The sequence below is a fragment of the Gobio gobio genome (assembly GCF_949357685.1).
Source record: "Gobio gobio genome assembly, chromosome: 25".
In the NCBI taxonomy this organism is placed as follows: Eukaryota; Metazoa; Chordata; class Actinopteri; order Cypriniformes; family Gobionidae; genus Gobio; species Gobio gobio.
This window is the reverse complement of record NC_137121.1, coordinates 31,736,748-31,758,909: the sequence shown is the minus strand read 5'-3', so window position 1 is coordinate 31,758,909 and position 22,162 is coordinate 31,736,748. Positions and strand designations below refer to the sequence as shown.

The 22,162-nt window shown below is 43.1% G+C and overlaps 4 protein-coding genes across 4 annotated transcripts; all 4 read right to left on the bottom strand.

Moving 5' to 3' along the window:
* Positions 1-587: 587 nt before the first annotated feature.
* Positions 588-962, bottom strand: LOC307121955 (histone H2B-like; the record flags this gene model as incomplete). Its single annotated transcript, XM_079809743.1, has 1 exon — positions 588-962. The coding sequence occupies one exon, from the start codon at positions 960-962 to the stop codon at positions 588-590; it is 375 nt and encodes a 124-aa protein (XP_079665869.1).
* A 737-nt stretch (positions 963-1,699) lies between these two features.
* On the bottom strand, positions 1,700-2,011 carry LOC307121971 (histone H4; the record flags this gene model as incomplete). The annotated part of the gene is made up of 1 exon (XM_079809762.1): positions 1,700-2,011. One exon carries the CDS (start codon positions 2,009-2,011, stop codon positions 1,700-1,702), a length of 312 nt encoding a protein of 103 aa, XP_079665888.1.
* An 868-nt stretch (positions 2,012-2,879) lies between these two features.
* Positions 2,880-3,290, bottom strand: LOC307121432 (histone H3.2-like; the record flags this gene model as incomplete). The annotated part of the gene is made up of 1 exon (XM_079809022.1): positions 2,880-3,290. The coding sequence occupies one exon, from the start codon at positions 3,288-3,290 to the stop codon at positions 2,880-2,882; it is 411 nt and encodes a 136-aa protein (XP_079665148.1).
* Positions 3,291-4,058: 768 nt separating this feature from the next.
* On the bottom strand, positions 4,059-4,445 carry LOC307121615 (histone H2A-like; the record flags this gene model as incomplete). The annotated part of the gene is made up of 1 exon (XM_079809252.1): positions 4,059-4,445. One exon carries the CDS (start codon positions 4,443-4,445, stop codon positions 4,059-4,061), a length of 387 nt encoding a protein of 128 aa, XP_079665378.1.
* Between the last annotated feature and the right edge of the window lie 17,717 nt (positions 4,446-22,162).

Genomic DNA, 22,162 nt, shown 5'->3' with positions numbered 1-22,162 from the left:
TGATTGAACAATGATAGTGTTATTTTATTCATAAACTAACAGTATGAGGGTTTACAAAATTGTTTGGCTGGTTGGAATGAGATTGATGACAAGGTTTTAAGGATCAAACTTTAATTTGATAATCTTGATAATGCAAATTACCCAAATACTGAAGCCTAATGTATAGAGCTAGATGCAGTAACATAAGATATGTTTAACTTTAAAAACTTTTTTGACTTTGTCAACAAATAATTAGGATCACTTTATGCGAGTGAACCAAACATCTGTACAAATAAAACTGAATATACCTAGTTATTTTGGAATCATATGATATGCTGTGATATGGAGAATTATGAACAAGTAAGGTTTTTGTAGAATTAATAGCAATTGTCGGTAATGACAAGCATAATCGTTAAGATTTTTCCCTACTATAGAAATTGGATGAGAGAGCTGCAAAAAAAATTTACTATAATTTTCAATACTTAATGTTAATAAGTGATTTACGACAAATGTTCTCTCAAACATTATAGACTCTTTAAACGAGAAGATGGGTGGCTCTTAAAAGAGCCTTTGGGGTGGTTAAGGTGTGGTTATGGTTAGAGGTCGCCTCACTTGGAGCTGGTGTATTTGGTCACAGCCTTTGTGCCCTCGGACACGGCGTGTTTGGCCAGCTCTCCGGGCAGCAGCAGGCGCACGGCGGTCTGGATCTCTCTAGAGGTGATGGTGGAGCGCTTGTTGTAGTGCGCCAGACGAGACGCCTCACCGCCGATGCGCTCGAAGATGTCGTTGACGAAAGAGTTCATGATGCCCATCGCCTTGGAGGAGATGCCGGTGTCAGGATGAACCTGCTTCAGGACTTTGTACACATAGATGGCGTAGCTCTCCTTCCTGGACTTTCTGCGCTTCTTTCCTCCCTTACCGGCGGTCTTCGTGACGGCCTTCTTGGAGCCTTTCTTAGGTGCGGACTTTGCTGGTTCAGGCATGATGCTGATTCCGGATCAATGTGAACTCAGGAGCGATACAGAGCAATTTATTCACTCCCATATGCTAATTTACAAAGAGCTAGAAGAACTTCTGATTGCCTGATTTCATAGGTCAAACCCAAAAACTCATATTTCATTGGACAACTCAAAGCATCACGAGAGTAACGAGGGCCAATCACGGGCGGTTAATTGATAGCCACGCCTACCGGTTTATGCTTGAAGGACACCCCCACAGACTCTGTTTCCTTTGTTCATTTCCCGCTCTTTATTTTTTGTTTTAATAAAAATAAAAAATAAACATTGCGCTTAACAATAAAATACTCTTTAAAATAGCTTCTTACACCATAAATTAACTCATACACAAAAGCCTCTTCCACCCCTTACATTTCCCTTTTAATATTTTTTATTTATTTTTTTGCATGGTTCTGTAACTTTCTCTCACTTTTAATTGTAATAGTTCACTTATCTGAAAGAAACATTAACATTATTAGAAAATATATTAGGATTATTTGGGGGGGGGGGGGTGCTGACTTCAAAGCAATTAACGTTAGTTACAGTTTTTTCCTGAAAGCATGCCTCATACTGTCAGAACGCGAGTATTTTCTTTGCGGAGTTGACATATTTCCGTTTATTGATTTTTCTGTATAAGTGATATGGATAAAACACAACTCTTTCTATGAAATTGTGGGTGGCTCTTAAAAGAGCCGTTGGGTTTGTGTTGTCTTGATTTCAGGCGTTTAACCTCCGAAGCCGTACAGGGTGCGTCCCTGTCGCTTCAGCGCGTACACAACATCCATGGCGGTGACGGTCTTTCTCTTGGCGTGCTCGGTGTAAGTCACGGCATCGCGGATAACGTTCTCGAGAAACACCTTCAACACTCCGCGGGTCTCCTCGTAGATCAGACCGGAGATGCGCTTGACACCGCCGCGGCGAGCCAGACGACGAATCGCGGGTTTGGTGATTCCCTGGATGTTATCGCGCAAAACTTTACGGTGACGCTTAGCGCCTCCTTTACCTAGTCCTTTACCGCCTTTGCCTCTTCCAGACATGATTATTTCAGTCACAGTGTTTACGTCAATGACACAAGAACAACATATGGCGAGTAGGCGCTACAAGAAGGCACTTTATATTTGCTTACAGGACCTGACAGAAACCAGCATCGCGTCACAAGGCACAACACGCCCCTCCCCTCTATATAGTTACAAAACCACGTGATTTAACCTCTAACGGGACCTGTCCTTTGTGTAATATTAAAAAACAAGTTTTATAAGATTCGTTTGATGAAGATCTTCATTATTTCATATACAGAGATGCTGAATGACAATTAATGTATTGAATTAATTAATTGCATTATAACAGCATATTTTTATGCGAAATTTCAGATAGATTTGCTTAATGAGCCAGGCCTCTGATTTACACTGCACGTCTCCCTTTAGCTGAATTTACACCATAAGAATAATCTCTTCTTTGGCCTTCAACATGTGATACGTTTCAAAACGGACCATGCCATTATTAGGGAGTAGCTGGAGATTTCATAACTCTGGATGATCAAATCAAAGAGTTGGGCAAAAAAACTAATGTATATTTTTCAGACTGTTTGATGATAAAAGTGGCAAAAATTGAAATACAAACATTAAAAACTATAAAAATGAGTTACGAGTGTAATTCTGAGACATTGTCAGCTTTGTCTCCTTGGCACTCAGAACTCTTGAAAAATAGACTTTCTACAACTGGACAACTGAGATTTTTTAATATTATTTTTTAACATTCTGAATAAAACTAAAACCTAGGTAGTGATAATGTAACGCAACTTTCTACTCGTATTAAGCGTTAAACTGGAAATGTTCTCGTTCTGTGTAGTTTTGGTGGCTCTTAAAAGAGCCTTTGGGGTTTGTAGCGGCTGCTGCAGATGCGGGTTTAGGCGCGCTCTCCGCGGATGCGGCGGGCCAGCTGAATGTCTTTGGGCATGATGGTGACTCTCTTGGCGTGGATGGCGCACAGGTTGGTGTCCTCAAACAGGCCGACCAAATAAGCCTCGCTGGACTCCTGCAGGGCCATGACCGCGGAGCTCTGGAAGCGCAGATCCGTCTTGAAGTCCTGAGCGATTTCCCTCACCAGACGCTGGAAGGGCAGTTTGCGGATCAGCAGCTCGGTGGACTTCTGATAACGGCGGATCTCTCGCAGAGCCACGGTCCCGGGCCTGTAGCGATGAGGCTTCTTGACGCCTCCGGTGGCCGGAGCGCTCTTACGGGCGGCTTTAGTAGCGAGCTGCTTCCTCGGGGCTTTGCCACCGGTGGATTTACGAGCGGTCTGCTTGGTTCTTGCCATTGCTTTAGTTCACTTCTCTCTGTCCTGCTGGCGCTGGAAATGCTGATTTTATGTTACACGCCTGCCTTTAAAGCGTTGAACCAGCGTGAGCTCAGTGTCGAGAGTGCAGAGGCTTGTGATTGGCTGATGTGTGACGTGTTCTTATGTCTGCTAGCCAATGACTGCGCGTTCCCTCTTTTCAAACAAGCGGAGGGTTTTCCCGCTCAATGTGTTTAATTCTCTTTACTACTTAGTTTGTGCACGACACCTCCTCCCTGGTCTTTACACTCACATTGCATTTATTTGTTCTGAAATACTGGCCTTAATTCCCAGTGGTTGTGCAGACCTCAGATTAGAACAAAAGCAGATTACATTCTGTATAAAATCACAAAACACACTAGGGTTGTCATCCATCTGGTAAAATAGTGGATTGTTTCGTAGTGCAGCCCTGCTACTAAAGGACAAAAGACGCAGAGTAACATTGATCGATTTGTTACTATGAAGACGATACGCATATCGTTTTTTTTATCTCGGATAATCTATATTCAATACATTATCATATCTTGGAAGACTCCATTTTAATATTAGAGATGGATTGTGTGCCAATCATATGGCATTAAGAGTTTATCATTACGCATTTGTAGTTATACGCTTAAATGTTTTTATGGATAATTTTCCTCCCTTAACCAAATACATTTGCTTGTAAATTGACAAATAATGCTCTCTATCAGATAACATGGGTGGCTCTTAAAAGAGCCTTTGGATTATTTAAACAGTATTCAAATCGGTTTATTTGGATTTGGCGGGCTTCTCGGTCTTCTTGGGCAGCAGCACGGCCTGGATGTTGGGCAGCACGCCGCCCTGAGCGATGGTCACTCCGCCCATAAGTTTGTTCAGCTCCTCGTCGTTGCGCACCGCCAGCTGCAGGTGACGGGGGATGATGCGGGTCTTCTTGTTGTCCCGAGCGGCGTTTCCTGCCAACTCCAGGATCTCAGCGGTAAGATACTCGAGCACAGCCGCCAGATAAACAGGAGCACCGGCACCGACGCGCTGAGCGTAGTTGCCTTTGCGGAGAAGCCTGTGAACACGGCCGACGGGGAACTGCAGTCCAGCCCTGGAGGAGCGAGTCTTAGCCTTCGCTCTCGCTTTACCACCGGTTTTGCCTCTGCCGCTCATTTTTAGAGTTAGTTACTACAACCCTCACAGTCAAATATAATAGAATGAACACCCGTTTCTCCTCCACACACTGGATTTAACCGAGAGTGCCAGTCGCCCATTGGTTTAGAGTATAAAAAGATTTCAACCAATCACTGAACTTCCCATCCAAAGCCCAACCCCCTTTTCTGATTATGCTTGATTATTTTCAAGTATTTGTGACTAAGATAGAAAAAATGAAACTATTGAAATATTTGTGATAGAAAATGCATATAAATGGATTACACATGTTAACATGTAAATATTCTTAAATATTCTTTAACGATGTGGTTTGATGTATTGAAGTTAAATGTGTAAAACATTGTTTTAACTAAAAGGGTGAAACAACAATCTAAACAATTTTTGTTACCATTTTAAAATATTTCAATATCAATACTGGGGTTTGACATGCACACTTTATAACATGCAATATGGATATTTTACATAGTTTCTACTAAAAGTGCTACACCTTTCACACACTGAATATTCTGTGCACATTCTCATGTTTTTTTGGGGGTGAGCTTTGCTACTGTACAGTACTATACTCCTATTGTGATCACGTCTGAACCCTCATAAGCTTTTTGGCCATTTAAATATATATATATATATATATATATATATATATATATATATATATATATATATATATATATATATATATATATATATATATATATATATATATATATATATATATATATATATATATATATATATATATATGTATGTATAAAAATGGCTTCCTTTCAAAATGAACAAAAATCAGTCAAATAAATGAGTTTTGCTCTTTATTCAGAGTTTGTGGGAGGCTCTTAAAGCATCCATTTTTCTACATTCTTAAAAATTGCATCTTGCTTTAGTAATGATTATTAGGAATTTTCCGAATAAAGATCTAACATCATTTAACAGATTTCCTGAAGTGCAAGAGACATGAACATGAGCAGGACTGTCACTGCACACGCCTGTCTTCATCCATCAGTGCTTGCAGATGAAATTGCTCCTTTAGTAGGAGTGAAGGCAGATGAAGATGGAAACTTACATTTTCTTTTAATATTTGACAGTTTGAATATTTTGTGTTGAGCAACTTTTTAAAAAAGTGAATCATATTGTGTTTAGTTTATTAACATTATTGAATGTGAATGTATTTATGACAACTCAATTGACTTGTTCTTAAATAATATCATGCTTTCTTTTTCAGATTTCAGAAGCAGATTTTTAAAACCTGTTGGACCAGCTGTAGTTATAATGACATCTGACACCCCTGTGGGCGTGTCCTTCATCATTGTTACAATGACAATGACTTTTGAAGCAAATTTCATTTTGGAAGGTTGTAATGATTTTGTCCTTTTTCTCGCCCTTTCTTATTTAAAGAATTATCTTTTATATATATTTTTTGCCATTGATTGTGTTAAACTGTTCAATTAAATACATTGACTGCTGGGAAGGTGTCATTTATATTTTAAAGGAATTTGTTGACGCACCATTGATAGCTGAAATATTAATGTTTCAACATTAACTTGGTACATCAGATGGCAACATTGTTTTATGTTGTCATTACATTTCAGTTGTATTTTCAGTTTCAGCAAAAGTGATTTAGAATCAAAATCACATTGTAACATTGATCAAACAATATTACCATTGATTATTTTTTGTTTATTTCAATATTGTGATGTAGAATCCATCAGTGTAATTTTGATTCAATAGCATTGCCATTGATTTTTTTGTTCACCATTGTTTCAACATTAAATGTGGGTGCAAACTTGATATTGAACCAACATCACTTCATAATGTTGATTCAATGATATTATCATTGATTTGTGGTTGAAATCTCAACATGAAGTCTGACCAGAATTTTAAAGGTAAAAAAAAAAAAATTACAAGCAATTTAAAGTTTTTTTTGGACAGGTCCCATTTTACCTAAGGACATCATTTATAATGATCTGTAATAAGTAATTTTAAAGTAATTTTAGTAATAGTTCTTGGCAACACCATACTGCTGTCTATTTGCAGTATTTTAAGGTGATTGATTATTGGAAAGCTAAATCGCGGGAAAGGAGAAATCCAGAATCAGAAGGCTCAAAAGATGACACTTATTTAACGGCTGTAAAATAATATGTGACCCTGGACCACAAAACCAGTCGTAAGTCACACGGTTATATTTTTGACCAACAATACATTGCATTGGTAAAAATTATCAATTTTTCTTTTATGCGAAAAATCATTAGGACATTAAGTAAAGATCATCTTCCATGAAGATATTTTGTAAATTTCCTACCATAAATATATAAAAAATGTATTAGTAGTAGCAATATATATTGCTAAGGATATTTGGACAACATTTTTGAAGGCAACTTTCTCAATGTTTTGATTCCAGATTTCCAAATAGTTGTATCTCGGCCAAATATTGTCCTATATCCTAACAAACCCTACATCAATGGAAAGCTATTTATTCAGCTTTCAGATGATTATATATATATATATATATAACAATAATAAAAAAATTGACCCTTATGACTGGTGTTGGGTAACAGTCTAGGACCCAGGACCAGTAGTGAAAAATGAAGACAAAGTCAGGGAGTCAGGGGTGCAATTAATTAAATACAAATTTACTGAAGAATAGTTTGCAGTTTCATCAACAGAAGCCTGCTTCAAGTCTCACAAGGAGTTCATAGGCCGCGCTCCCTCTAACAGCCTATCGTACACACAATATCTAAACAGTTATAATGTTTTCAAGGTCTAGCCATGCCATTATTGCCAGGTGGAAGATTCTGATTAGCTCAGAGAAAATGAACAGTCATGGTAAATTTCCACACATTGTCAGTTAATCAGATTCACGTGTACAGATATCACTTTTTGATACTTTCACCCCGGAATTAGGCATGTAATGAAATTCCAGATTCTGGAGCAGACGCCAGCTTGCCCAGAACAACACGTCCACCCGTATTAAGGTATATTGATGCCTTAAAGAATCGCAAGCGCAGGGTAAGATTTGTGAAATTGTACATAAGATTGCAAGCGTAAATTAAATTTGCATGCGCAAGATACGTTTTGTAAAAGTGTAAATTGCCTTTCAAGTGTGAGAAAAAAATATTTGCAGCATTTTACTGTTATTCGTAAGTGTAATTCATGTTGTGCAACTGCAGCTTCATGTTAACGCAAAATAAATATGATCTGTATTCTTCTGACATCCATTTTTCCGTGCTAAGACTTTTGACATGTTTCTTTCGCCAAGATATGGCCAAATTCATTGCACGACTGTGAACATCATCAGAGTCAGGAACTGCATAACAGATTGACCGTGTAAAACCAACCTTTGTGTAAAAAAAAAAAAAACTGTTGCAAATGTCTAAATGACTTGTGTACGTAGGGAAAAAAAGTTCCCAAAAGAAACCGATTTGTACAGTTCCGTCTTTCTTTTAGCTGCGCTTAAAGTTTTGGCGCGATTCTCTCACTCGCTGAGTTTTGCAAGTGCAAGGAGGAAGGCGGGTCCACCTTCTTCTGTAGCCAATCAAATGAGCTGCTCTGACAGTTTGTCTGAGTTGTTGCCTAGCAACGAGGGGGAGAGGACGCTGGCGTTGTCTGTTCGCCGCTTTTCCACCCGACTTTGGTTTAAATTGTAATGTTAGATTTAGATTTTATTTAATTTTTTGTTATCGTAACTAGTAAAATCAGTCAGTGCTAATATTGGGACCGTTTTTTTTGGATCTTATCGTCTCAGGTGACTCCACTCGGCTGTTTACAGTTGGTCATTGGCAGTTTGAATGGATTTACTCATGACAGGAGAGGACGCCCGTTGTTATGTCTAAAAACTTTTTTTTATGGATTGCTACGGCTTGCTTCTAATCTGAAAGACATTTACTCACCTACCAAACTACACATTTCAGCTGGAGATCAGATCAGACACTCGCCGCTTCTCCGTTTTCTCTAACTGAAAACCCTCTACCGTGCAACAGTTGTTGTTATGGTATAAGCATAACGTTTATCGACCAGTAATACGTTCAGTAAGTCTTACTAGTGTTGCTGCTCACTAGTAAATATTGTTGATTTGTACGTGTTCTGTACGGATTCCACCGACTCAAGCGGCTGCTTGCCTACCAGTTGCTATCGCTTGGGGATTCCCGTGACTGTTCGTCGCTACCCGTTGCCGTGGGGCTTTCGCCTAGGGTCGCTGCCGATGATCGTGAGGTGTTCACCCATGGTCAAGGTTGTTTGCTTGCTGTGTCTGTTGGCTTTCCTATGTGCATCATGGGGGTGGCTTGCGGCTAGCAGACCACTCTCCACGACTGGCATAATGCTGAACTACTCAGCCATTCAACTTCAGAAATTCAACAACTATACCACAGAAATCTGAAAAACATCAACCTAGAGACTATGGCATCCGATCTCCAGCATCTCCTTTCTGTAAACTGTCTACCACCCATGGATTCAGTGGACTATTACAATAACACCCTCAGAAGCATTCTGGATCTTCATGCCCCGGTAAAAACCAGAACAGTCACTTTCACCCGATCAGCACCCTGGTTTACCGGTGAACTACGAAAAATGAAAACAGCTGGGCGTGCCATTGAGAGGAGATTCAAAACCACAGGTCTCACTGTGCACAAGCTTGCTTTTCGGGAACACCGAAAGGACTATTCAAAGTCACTTATGGAGGCACGGTCAACTTACTACTCAAACGTCATCAGAAATAGTCCCGGAAACTCCAAACAGCTGTTCTCCACCATAAACCATCTACTCAAACCACAAACCCCCTCACTTAAAGAAACTACAGAAGAGCACTGTAATAATTTCCTGGACTTTTTCAAAACAAAAATAGACTCAATTCACTCTACCTTTCCTGGATCCTCACCACTATCCACCCTGACTATGCACTCACAGCCTGTAATTTCGGAGCCCCTACATCGCTTTCCAGAAATCTCACAGCAAGAGGTTGAGACGATAATTAAAAAGATGAAACCTACCACCTGTGCCCTCGACCCTTTTCCTTCAGCTCTAGTGAAAGTAAACACCTCTGTCCTAAGTCCTCTGATTACCACAATAATAAACAACTCCCTCCAGTCTGGCAATGTTCCATCTGCCCTAAAAACTGCCATAATCAGACCACTTCTCAAAAAACCCACCCTTGACCCAGATGTGCTTGCAAATTATAGGCCCATTTCCAATCTCCCATTCCTCTCCAAAGTACTGGAAAAAGTTGTAGCTTCCCACCTCCAGGATCATCTCAAATACAACAATCTTTTCGAAAAATTTCAGTCTGGCTTCCGCTCTGCACACAGTACGGAAACGGCCCTGGTTAGAGTCACAAACGACCTACGGATGACAGCTGATGCAGGTTCACCATCCCTCCTCATTCTCCTCGATCTGTCTGCTGCATTCGATACAGTGGATCATGGTATACTCCTTAATCGGTTGCATCAAACCACTGGACTCTGCACTGCTCTTAACTGGTTTAAATCGTACCTCACTAGCAGAACAGAGTACATTTCACTTGGAAGTGCAAGGTCCCGGCAACACACAGTTACCTGCGGGGTTCCTCAGGGGTCAGTCCTTGGCCCCATTCTCTTCATCATTTACATCATCCCCCTCGGCCATGTCATTAGCCGCTATGGAGTCTCATTTCACTGCTATGCTGATGACACACAACTGTACATGAAATCAGAAACACACAACTCCATTTCAACAACATCATCTCCGTCTTCAACACCGCCTGTCTGGAGGAGATAAGGATGTGGATGAAGCACAACTTCCTCCAGTTAAACAGCTCTAAAACTGAGGCAATTCTTGTTGGCACTCCACATCAAACCCAGTCTTCCTCCATAACTGGTATAACACTCTCTGGTCATGACGTTCCCCTCTCCACAACTGTCACCAATCTTGGTGTAAGATTTGATCCACAACTCAGCTTTGAAGCCCATATCAAAAACCTCTGCAAAACATCTTTCTACCATCTCAGAAACATTGCAAAACTCCGTCCAACGCTATCCTTAGCAGATGCTGAAAAACTGGTCCACGCCTTTGTCTCCTCCAGACTGGATTACTGTAACGCACTTCTCACCGGGATCCCTAACAAAAGCTTGCAGAGACTGCAGTATGTTCAGAATAGTGCTGCTAGGATCCTGATGAGAGTTCAAAAATACGATCACATCACACCCATTCTCCATTCACTTCACTGGCTTCCTGTTACCGCCAGGATTGAATATAAGGTCTCCCTTCTAACCCACCAGTGCATCTATGGAAATACACGAATAAACTATTAACTTAAAGCTTTTACTCTTAAACACAAAAGGCACGTCCACTGTAATAAAAAAGGAATATTTATTAAACAAGCCAGATCAAGAGCAGAAAAAACGCTCTCACAATTAAATAAATAATATACAAGAAAACTAGCCTTCTTCAATCTGTCCCTCTTCTCCAGTGGGTTGGGATAATCCAAAAGAAGTGAAAACAATGGGGGTGTTCTGAAGACAGACTGTTACCTTTGGAACAGGGCTGCTCTGAAAACACCCCCATTAGCAATTAGTGCTTTCCACCTGATCAAATGAACGCGGCGCGGCAAAACTGATGAAATGAATGAACCCAGCAAAACTAATGAAATGAACGTGGCTCGACAAAACTGATGAAATGAACGCGGCAAAACTGACAGTACAGATCCACTTATAGCGTGGTGTTGTGATGCTTCCCCTCATGTGTATGTTGATGGGCGTTCCTCAAGTTTACCGCTATGGTCGTGCGTTTGAGCCAGCGGGGAATGAAAAACAAAGGACCGGCGAGAGACTTCTCTTCGCCAGTTGGCTGGGCTAATCCAAAAGACGTGAAAACAATGGGGGTGTTCTGAAGACAGACTGTTACCTGTGAAACAGGGGTGCTCTCAAAACACCCCCATTAGCAATTAGTGCTCTCCACCTGATCAAATGCACGCGGCGCGGCAAAACTGATTAAATGAACGCGGCAAAAAATCGACCAATCAGAATTTTGGTCGAGCCAGAACGTATCGACTAATAATCGACTAATCGATTGGGAGATTACAGCCCTACAGGGAAGCACCCTGTATGGCTTTACAGGTTAAACAGGTTAAACGCCTGAAATCAAGAGAAACTACAAACCCAATGGCTCTTTTAAGAGCCACCCACACTGTCATAGAAATAGTTGTCACAGTAGTTCTGATAATATATATCCTTTTAAATAAACAATATAGTTCTGAATTAAAATGGAAGTATGTCAATTTTGCACAAAAAAACAAAACAAAAAAACTGACGTGTCTATACAAAACTTAAAGATGTTTTAACTCTGTATAATTGCTTTGAAGTCAGAATTTTTTTTCTAATAATTTTAATATATTTTCTAATAATTTTAATGTTTCTTTCAGTGAAGTTAACTATTACAATTGAATGTGAGAGAAAGTTACAGAACCATGCAAAAAATAAATAAATAAATAAAAGTGAAATGTCAGGGGTGGAAGAGGCTTTATGGTATAAGAAGCTAATTTAAAGAGTATTTTATTGTTACGCGCAATGTTTTTTTTTTAAATTATTAAAACAAAAAATAAAGAGCGGGAAATGAACAAAGGAAACGGAGTCTGTGGGGGTGTCCTTGAAACATAAAATGGTAGGCGTGGCTATCAATTAACCGCCCGTGATTGGCCCTCGTTACTCTCGTGATGCTTTGAGTTGTCCAATGAAATACAAGTTTTTGGGTTTGGCCTATGAAATCAGGCAATCAGAAGTTTCTCCTCTCTCTTTGTAAATTAGCATATGGTAGTGAATAAATGGCTCTGTATCACTCTTGAGCTCACATTGATTCAGCATCAGCATCATGCCTGAATCAGCAAAGTCCGCACCTAAGAAGGGCTCCAAGAAGGAGGAAAGAAGCGCAAGAGGTCCAGGAAGGAGAGCTATGTTATGCTATATATATATATATATATATATACTTTTTGTATGTTTTTTCTGTGATGGGTATGGCTAGTGTAGGTGAATAGAATATTCAGTTTGTGCAGTGTAAACATTATGTCTATGGAATGGGTTAGGGTTATGTCCGAGTGCATTCTGAATTTTAATTTCAGTGAATCACTTAGCTAAATGAATTTATACAGGAATTACAATACAGTGATTTTTTTTTTCTTTAACAGGTTTATGTACAAGAACATGTAAATTAACTGGTTTCTTGCAAGTTAAAAATATAATTTTATCTGCATATCAACCTGACAAATGACATCAAGGAAAATGATGTAGCCTCTAAAGAAGTTAATTAGATAAAGTAGAAGTATCTTGAAATTACAAATGCAGGTTACCAATTTTTTTAGCGTGAATTTCACTTTACCCCTCTGGCCTTCTCTCTCAGCTAGGAGTTTCAGGCATGGAAAGTCTTTTTCGAATTGTACAAGTTGGTCCATGAGCCCTGGATCATTACAGTGCTTATTGTAGTGTCCAGATGCATCATGGCTTTGATTCCACCCATTTTATTTCAAGTCACCTTATTTATATAGTGCTTTATACTATATACAGATTGTTTCAAAGCAGCTTTACAGTGATAACAGGAAAAGTATGCATTTCGGCTGTTGTTCAGTGTTGATTCAGTTCTGTTGGAAAGATCATAGGATTGGGTCTTTATAGGAGAAGCAAAGTGCTGAATGCCAGACATTTTGGTGAATTTGTAGGTTGTATGCATTTTAATGAAGTGTTAATGAATTTACAATTTAGACATTGAATAAAAAAACATGTAAAATGTTGTCTGTCATGTTATTGGCTTATGTATATTTTTATTTCAGTGAACATAGAGCAAAATATGTAAACTAGTAGACAATAAGTACAATGTTATGTTTGCTTAAATTGCAGTACAAAATCAGCTAAAATAATTCACTGAGGTCATATAATGGTAAATGCACTTTTACAAGTTGATTGTACGGAAATGTGTGTTGGCAGTGCCTGTACACAACCATCCTATAATGATAAAAATCCATCCAGTGTTTAGGATAAAAATCCATCTCCTTATATGTTTTCCCCTGTCTCAAATCGAGCCGTCTGACCGTGTGACGTCAAACGGTTGGACGCCCCTCCCACGATTGTTAAAGGGTAACTTAAGTGATTTAGCATTAGGCTTTGTATCAGTAGAAACCCCATAGTATATTTGAATTATGGTACTTTCCCCCCTCATATCCCCCTGAGACGAGAGAATTATGCATTTTATTTCTGGAAAAAAATCCTCCGATGACGCGGAGGCTGAGTTTTGTTTTCGAAGGGAATATTCCCCCCGATCAAAGTCAATTCTTTCATGTTTGCGCGGATCATTTCTCACCAGACTGCTTTATAAACAAGGGTCAGTATAAAGCAGGTTTTGCTAAGAAGATGATTCTGAAAAAAGGATCGGTACCAACTATTCTTGTTCCTGCTGCACCTCCAGAAGAAGTGAGTGTAACGTTTTATCAACCTTTATATTATTCTTTGCAAATCGCTTGCACGCTTCTCGGTGAATGCGGCTAAAGTTTACAGGGTAAGTTACATTACGGCATGCTTTCTATGTATGATGTTCTCAATATAATTCATAATCCCATGTTTATAATGAACAACGCCTGTTGTGTCAAAACAGAACAGAGGGGCGGGGTGAGCAAAGCTCATTATCATTTGAATACACATGCACTGAAATGGCTTGCTGAAAACGCTTCGGTTAGTAACGTAACCTCGGTTCCCTAAGATTAGGGAATGAGTATTGCGTTTGCTAAACGCTATGGGGGAATTCATTTCCTCGAGATATTGAAGCAAAATTTTTATCCAAAAATACCATGTACCCGCAGTGCAGCTGCACAACTCTCAGCAGGAAGCAGCTGCGTGCTGATTGGCTGTGCCACTGCAACTGCAGCAACCTATGGCGAGACCGCGGGGCGGGACGGACCAATCAGGTCCTTCTAAATTCCCGCCACAAGGGGCAACAGAATTTGCATAGCCAACAGTATATAAGACCCTGTCTCGCAAGGTTAGTCAGGTTAATCGACTGAAGTGACTCCTGAGCAAGTAAGCAAGCACGGTCAAGCAAACGCAATAGTCTTTCCCTCATCTTAGGGAACCGAGGTTACGTTAGTAACCGAAGCGTTCCCTTACGAGAGTACTCTCGTATTGCGTTTGCTAAACGCTATGGGGGACCAATGCAAAACGCCGTGCTTGCTTAACGGCTCTAAAGCCGACGACACCAAACCCAGGCCAACCTAGGTGGGCCCGTAATATGATATCATGAAGTCCCAATATGAGCCAGACCTGAGTCGGGCCCTTAATGTGAATGACACACGAGATACGTGTAGTAAATATATGTATAGACCAGACATAGTCGGGCCAAGAATAGAGAATGGCCAGATAATTCGAGCCGTATAAGGAATGTGCTATGACTTATACAATATTTAACCCAGACCGGACTTTTCGAGCCTTAAGGGGTTAAATCTGTACACAGCAAGAAGCCCAGCCTGTAAGGCCGGGACATCTAAATTATAAAATCTGATAAAAGTGGACGGGAGGCCCAGCCTGCCGCCGCACAGATATCATTCAGAGAAATGCCAGTAGACCAAGCCCACGAAGAGGCCATGCCTCTAGTAGAATGGGCTATGATGCCTAAAGGGCAGCTGAGATCTTTAGACTCATAAGCCAGTGAGATAGCATCCACTAGCCTAAGCAGCAGAACGCTCTATGTATATCCTCAGCGCTCTGACAGGACAGAGCAAATTAGCATCTTCTTCATCTAACGATGATGAAAGTGCTGAAAGTGAATGACCTGTGCTCTGAACGGAGTTGAAAGCACTTAGGTACATATCCATGTCTTGGTTTGAGGACAACTTGGAGTTGTTTGGCCCAAATTCCAGACAACAGGCGCTCACAGAGAGCGCGTGCAGATCACCCACTCGCTTAACTGACGCGATCGCCAACAGAAAAGCGGTCTTTAGTGACAGGAGCTTTAAGCTCACCGAATGCAGAGGCTCGAATGTAGAGCTCTTCATGGCATCCAGGACCCTGGACAGGTCCCATATAGGGACAGAAGGGGGGGCGAGGTGGGTGAAGCCTTCTAGCCCCTTTAAGGAAGCGAACAATGAGATCGTTCTTTCCCAGTGACAGTCCGTTCACTTGAATGTGATGCGCTGCTATAGCGGCCACATAAACTTTGAGCGTGGAGGGGGAACGACCCGCGTCCAGAAGCCCTTGTAAAAAATTCAGCACTTCTGACACTTCACAATCATGTGGGGTCAAACTTCGTGCTTTACACCAGTCCGAAAAGACTGACCATTTGCCTGAATAGAGCCGCCTGGTCGCGGGGGCTCTAGCTTCAGTAATAGTATTCAATACATTTTCAGAGAGGTTCTCATGTACCCGTTGATGGGCCAGACATGAAGCGCCCATAGATCTGGACGGGGATGCCAGATCTGCCGTTTTGCCTGCATGAGGAGGTCTCTCCTCAGCGGGATCGGCCACGGAGCTGCATCTGACATCTGACTCAGTGTTGAGAACCACGGTTGACTTCTCCAAGCAGGGCTATTAAAAGCACAGCGTATTTGCTCTCCCTGATCCTCTCTATGACCTGAGGTAATATTGAGATTGGGGGAAAAGCATAAAGAGGAAGGTTGGGCCATTCGTGGGCCAACGCATCCTTGTGCTTGGAGAATTATATTCGGCATTGAGCATTGTCTTGTGAGGCGAAAATATCTACTTTTGCCTCTCCAAACCTGCCCCAAATTGTCTGAATCGTATGTGGGTGAAGAGACCACTGTGCTGGGGACACTTTGTCCCTGGACAGCATGTCTGGACCCAAATTCAGAATGCCTGGCACATGAGTCGCTCTCAGCGAGCTCAGGTTGTGCTCTGCCCATATTAGGACTTTTTCCGCCATTGCGTGCAGATCGATAGATTTCAGACCGCCCTGGCGATTTAAATAGGCTACCACCGACCTGCTGTCCTTTCGGACCAGGACATGGTGGTGCTTTATGTACGGAAGGAAAGCTCTTAGCGATAGCGTGATCGATTTAATCTCTAGACAGTTTATGTGAAGGCTGTTCTCCGAGTCTGACCAGAGACCGGAGACTGGCCTGCCCTCGTGAAGGGCTCCCCAACCTAGGTTGGATGCATCTGTCGAGATGACTTTCCACTTCGTAACAGTGCCCAAACTCACGCCCGTCTGGTACCAGACGGGATTTTTCCAAGGAGCCAGAGCCAACACACAGCTGTGGTCTACCTTGATTTGCAATCGGCCTGAGAGCCATGCGTGAGCTGGAACGCGGCGATTCAGCCAGTGCTGTAGGGGGCGCATGTGCAACAGACCTAGTCTGAGAACTGGCGCCGCCGAGGCCATGAGACCCAGCATCCTCTGAAAGTGTTTGAGAGGAATGCGTGCACCGGACCTGAGGGAAACCGCTCGGTTCTGAACAGAGAGCGCACGCTGTGACGTCAGTCGCGCGCTCATCTGCAGTGAGTCCAATACTGTTCCCAGAAACGAAACGTTCTGTGTGGGATACAATGAACTCTTTACCACATTGATTCTGAGTCCCAAGCATTCTAAATGGTTGAGAAGCCAAGATCTGTGGTTTAATAACTGTATCTCTCATAATGCTATTATGAGCCAGTCGTCGAGATAATTGAGAATTCTCATTCCCCGAAGCCTCAGCGGGGTTAGCGCCGCTTCCATGCACTTTGTAAATGTGCGGGGAGCCAGAGATAGACCAAAAGGTAGCACCTTGTATTGGTATACTTTCCCCTCGAAGGCAAATCTCAAGAATGGCCTGTGATGAGGGGCTATTTGTATGTGGAAAAAGGCATCCTCTAGATCCACAGCGAAAAACCAATCTCCCGGGCGAATGTGCGCAAGGATTTGTTTCATTCTCAACATTCTGAACGGGCGTTTCATAAGGGCTTTGTTCAGATGTCTGAGATCTAGAATGGCCTGAGACCACCACCCTTCTTTTGGCACAAGGAAGTAGCGACTGTAAAAGCCTGACTCGCTCTGTGAGGGGTGCACGGTTTCCACCACTCACTTTATTTAACAGTTTGATATTTCGGTTCGAAGCACGTGACTCATGTCGCTTCTCACCGCTGTCTCTACCACAGTGCGAAAGCACGGTGGTCTGTGAGCGAACTGTAGCGAGTAACCTTGTTATCGAAGCCAAGGGTTGAATTAATTTGTGGGGCGGGTCACTGAGTAACAGGGACCTGTTGGCCCAGTTGCATTGTGCTAGTAGCACTGTGAGAGGCGGCGTGCACTGAATGGTGACGCACGCCTTATTTGGGTCGCCGTGGAAGTGGCGCTTACCAAGGGGATTGTGTTTGTGTACAGAAGAGCACGTTGCTCACGGGCTCATATACTGTGGAAATAGTGTACCCAGCCGCCTGAGTGCAGGGGGCCGGAGAACGCAGAATAGCGGCAAACACTTTAATTGTGTCGCCGGGGAAATGGTGCATGTGTACAGGCGAGCGCGTTTGTTTGCGGGCTCGTCGATTGTGGGAATAATGTTTCCAGCCGCCTGAGTGCAGGGAGCTGGGGAACATAGGGAAGTGCTTGAGTGTAGGGGTACAACTTTGATGTTGGCACACTGCCTACAGATGAACTCGTAACACTGTGTTTGGATAGTGTTACTGTAAAGTGGACGCATTCTTGCGGATTAGTCCACGTGCACGTTAGCGGCAGGGCTAATGGATAGCGCGTGCTCTGCAGGCGCGGGTCTGCCTAGCCACTAGAAAAGCTCTGATTCATTGTAAATAATGTGTGGTGGCGCGCACTGTATAATGGGCGCCACTACATTAGAGTACTCGCGGCGTTCGCCAGAGAGCGAATTCACAGAGGTAAACGCATAACAGCGTTAATGTGCAACCGAGCATGTTTGACCACAGGCTAGTTATTGCAATATTACATCTCCAGTCCCCTGAACTAAGGGAACTGGGAGAATATCAGGTTTATTGAGTGATTTTGTGGCACTGAATTAACAGTGCTTATGCAGGAGTGCACACAATATAGTGGACACATTACCTACAGTGTTAAACCACTCCAGCCGCCTGAATAGGGGGCTGGAGTGGTTTAACACTGTAGGTAATGTGTAATGCTAGCGTTCATGCTCAGACATCACACACTAGCCAATCACAAGCCTCTGCTCCCTCGCGTCACTGTGAGCTCGTGGCGGTCCAATGCTATAAAAGCAGGCGTGTAACAAAGACCAGCATTTCAAACCTAGCTAGAATAGGTGAATGGGATGTTATAGATTCATATACAATGGCTAGTGATCACTGTACAATTTTATGCAAGTTTGGTAGGAATTTGAGAAAGGAAGTTGAAAAGAGAGTCCCTAGATATAATTTTTCTCAGGCTAAATGGGATGAATTCCAGGAGAATTCCAATCTCCAGTCCCTGCGGGAGAAGTGATATTTGAGGGAAAAAAAGGCGCAAGCTTGGCAGCCATTTTACGACACCGTTATGCTCTAGACGGAGAGCACGTGTTATGACGCGCTCTAGTCAGCGAACGCGCGCTGTGCAGAGAGCGCGCGCTGCCATATAAGGCTGTTTACCTTTGGCAGCAAGTGCGCGCTGCAGCGAGAACGGCTGTGACGTAAGCGCGTTCTCGATATATCCAGCAGCCTGAGTTCGCTTGTCTACTCTAGCATTCTCTGCCCGCGGCCATATCAGGGCGGCGGAGCGAGAGAGAAGGAAGAGTGAGGAGAGCTTAGATTGAGTTCACTCGTGTGCAGAAGTGCACATCTTCTGTCCGCGGCGATATCCGCGTGGCGGCAGTATAACATTCTCTGTCCGCGGCCATTTTCAGGGCGGCAGAAGTGAGAGAAGAAGTCGAGTGAAGAGCCCCGTATGTCCGCGGCGACATTAGCGCGGCGGGGATATAACATTCTCTGTCCGCGGCCATTTTAGAGCGGCGGAGGGGAGAGAGGAAGGCGAGTGAAGAGCTCCGTATGTCCGCGGCGTCATTAGCGTGGCGGGGATATAACATTCTCTGTCCGCGGCGCATTCCAGCGCGACGGAATGAGAGAAAGGGAGAGCTCCGTATGTCCGCGGCGGGGATATAACATTCTCCGTCCGCGGCGCTTCTCAGCGCGACGGAACGAGAGAAAGGAAGAGCTCCGGCAGGGATATAACATTCTCTGTCCGCGGCGCATTTCAGCACGACGGAACGAGAGAAGAGGAGCGTTCCGTATGTCCGCGGCTTTATTTGAAGCGGCGGAAGACCAATGTTCTCTGTTCGCGGCGTAAACACGCGGCGGACACGAGAGAAGAGAGGAGGAGAGCTAGTAAGCTCTTAGAAGTGGCATTGCCAGCAACGCACACATCACGTACACACATATACATAGTATAAAGGATATTTTGACGCCGGATGGCACAGATGGAACAGATGGAACAGCAGGCGGCTGGAATCCGTCGTCCTGAGGGCTGCAGGGATTCCGCTGGTAGCATTTCGATGGCGGGCTTCTGCAACTGCAGCAACCTATGGCGAGACCGCGGGGCGGGACGGACCAATCAGGTCCTTCTAAATTCCCGCCACAAGGGGCAACAGAATTTGCATAGCCAAGGGTATATAAGACCCTGTCTCGCAAGGTTAGTCAGATTAATTCTTCTTCAGCGACTTGCTCTCGCTGAGCTCTGGATCGAAGCCCGCCGTCGAAATGCTAATGTCTAAATTCTAAATTCCCGCCACAAGGGGCAACAGAATTTGCATAGCCAAGGGTATATAAGACCCTGTCTCGCAAGGTTAGTCAGATTCATTCTTCTTCAGCGACTTGCTCTCGCTGAGCTCTGGATCGAAGCCAGCCGTCGAAATGCTAATGTCGCCGCGGACATACGGGGCTCTTCACTCGACTTCTTCTCTCACTTCTGCCAATCAGCACGCAGCTGCTTCCTGCTGAGAGTTGTGCAGCTGCACTGCGTGTACATGGTATTTTTGGATAAAAATTTTGCTTCAATATCTCGAGGAAAGGAATTCCCCCATAGCGTTTAGCAAACGCAATACGAGAGTACTCTCATAAGGGAACAGAGCTGTTTTTGACCAGGTAAAATGAATGTTTTCTTACAATACTAATTCGAATTTTTAATTGAATGTGGCAGGATGAGTCACGTCATCTTATTGGTTGGTTGGAGTGTAGTTGGTGGACCAATTGGGTGATAGTAACTGCACTATTTAGAGACCCTTATTTTGACGGGTATGCACAAAAGACCGACCTAACCACCCTACAGTCTAGGTGAAAGCCTCTTTAAATAGAAGAGTTTTCAACTGTGTTTTTTCCACTGAGTCGAGGCAGCGTAAGGAAGGAGGCAATGCATTCCACAGCCTAGGTGCCATAGCTTGAAATGAACGGTCCCCTCTAGTTTTAAAATGCGTGTGGGGGGCTACTAAAAATCTTCGACCTGTTGATCTACGTGAAGACGTACGCAGCTGTATCAGGTCAGAGATGTAACAGGGCGCCTGTCCTTGTAGGGCTCTAAAAGTAAGAACCAGAATTTTAAAGTGCATTCTAAATTTCATTGGTAACCAATAAAGTGAAGCTAAGACCGGTGTGATGTGTGCTCTTTTACTGGTGTGGGTTAAAAGCCTTGCAGCAGAATTTTGGACAGTCTGGAGGTGACAAAAATCTTTCTTATTTAGACAAATAAAGAGGCTGTTACAATAGTCTAAACGGGATGAGATAAAAGCATGAATAATCATGTCCAATTCGGCCTTTGACACCAAGGCTCTTATTTTCGAAATGTTCCTTAATTGAAAGAAACTTTTAATTTATAATAAGTTGATTCGAGTGTTTCTTCAAGGACATGGCAGAATCAAAAACAACACCTAGGTTCCTAAGACTCGGCTGGACAGACGCCGAGGGCTTGGTCTCATTCAGCGGCAATGAGGAAGACGAATCCGCACGATTACCAACATCTTGCTCTTCCTCTTCTCTAAGAAGCGCCACGGACAGAGAATGCCAGAGTGGACGAGCGAACTAATGCCGGAGCTTCCCGCATTACTTTCTCTCAGACTGCTGGAGATATTGAGAGCGCGGCTTACATTACAGACTGTTGTCACTGCAGCTCGCGCCTCCTACAGGTAAGTACAGCGCGTACTTCGCACACAGGGTTGCCGGTTCGAGCCCCGCTTTCACAGGTTATAGTGAATGGCGGCCAAGCCCTCCACCACTTCTCTCAGTAAACGAGCCTGTTATAAAACATGCACGCCTGTACACAGAACGCTGTATTAACGGCGATCCTAATAAACAATTAAGAGTTCTTTCCTCTGTTATGACTGCAGGCAGTGTGTCCCCTACATAGGGTGTACCCCTGCATATAAGCACTGTTAATTCAGCGCTATAGAACCACTCAAAAGTCCTGCTGTGGCTGGATTACCACTACAGACTTACTTTACATTCTCTCAATCCCCTCGGTTCAGGCGACTGGAGATGTTAATATTGCAGTCAACTAGCCTGTTGTCAAACACGCTGGCCTGCACATCAACGCTGTTTTTTAACAATGACCTTACTCAAATACATGCACCTTGCACATAAGCACTGTTCTCACAGATTACTGCTCACGCCGAGAGCACTCTATATGTAGAGCACGCGCCCACTACAGGTGTGTGCCGCTACACATAAGTGCTGTCCGCACAGTGTCACATCTCTCGCCACGGCCCGTTTTTGTTCCGTCAGGGAGGAAAATATTGTTCTGAATGTTTTTCATGCAATGAATGTAAGCTACGAGTCCGCTTTAAT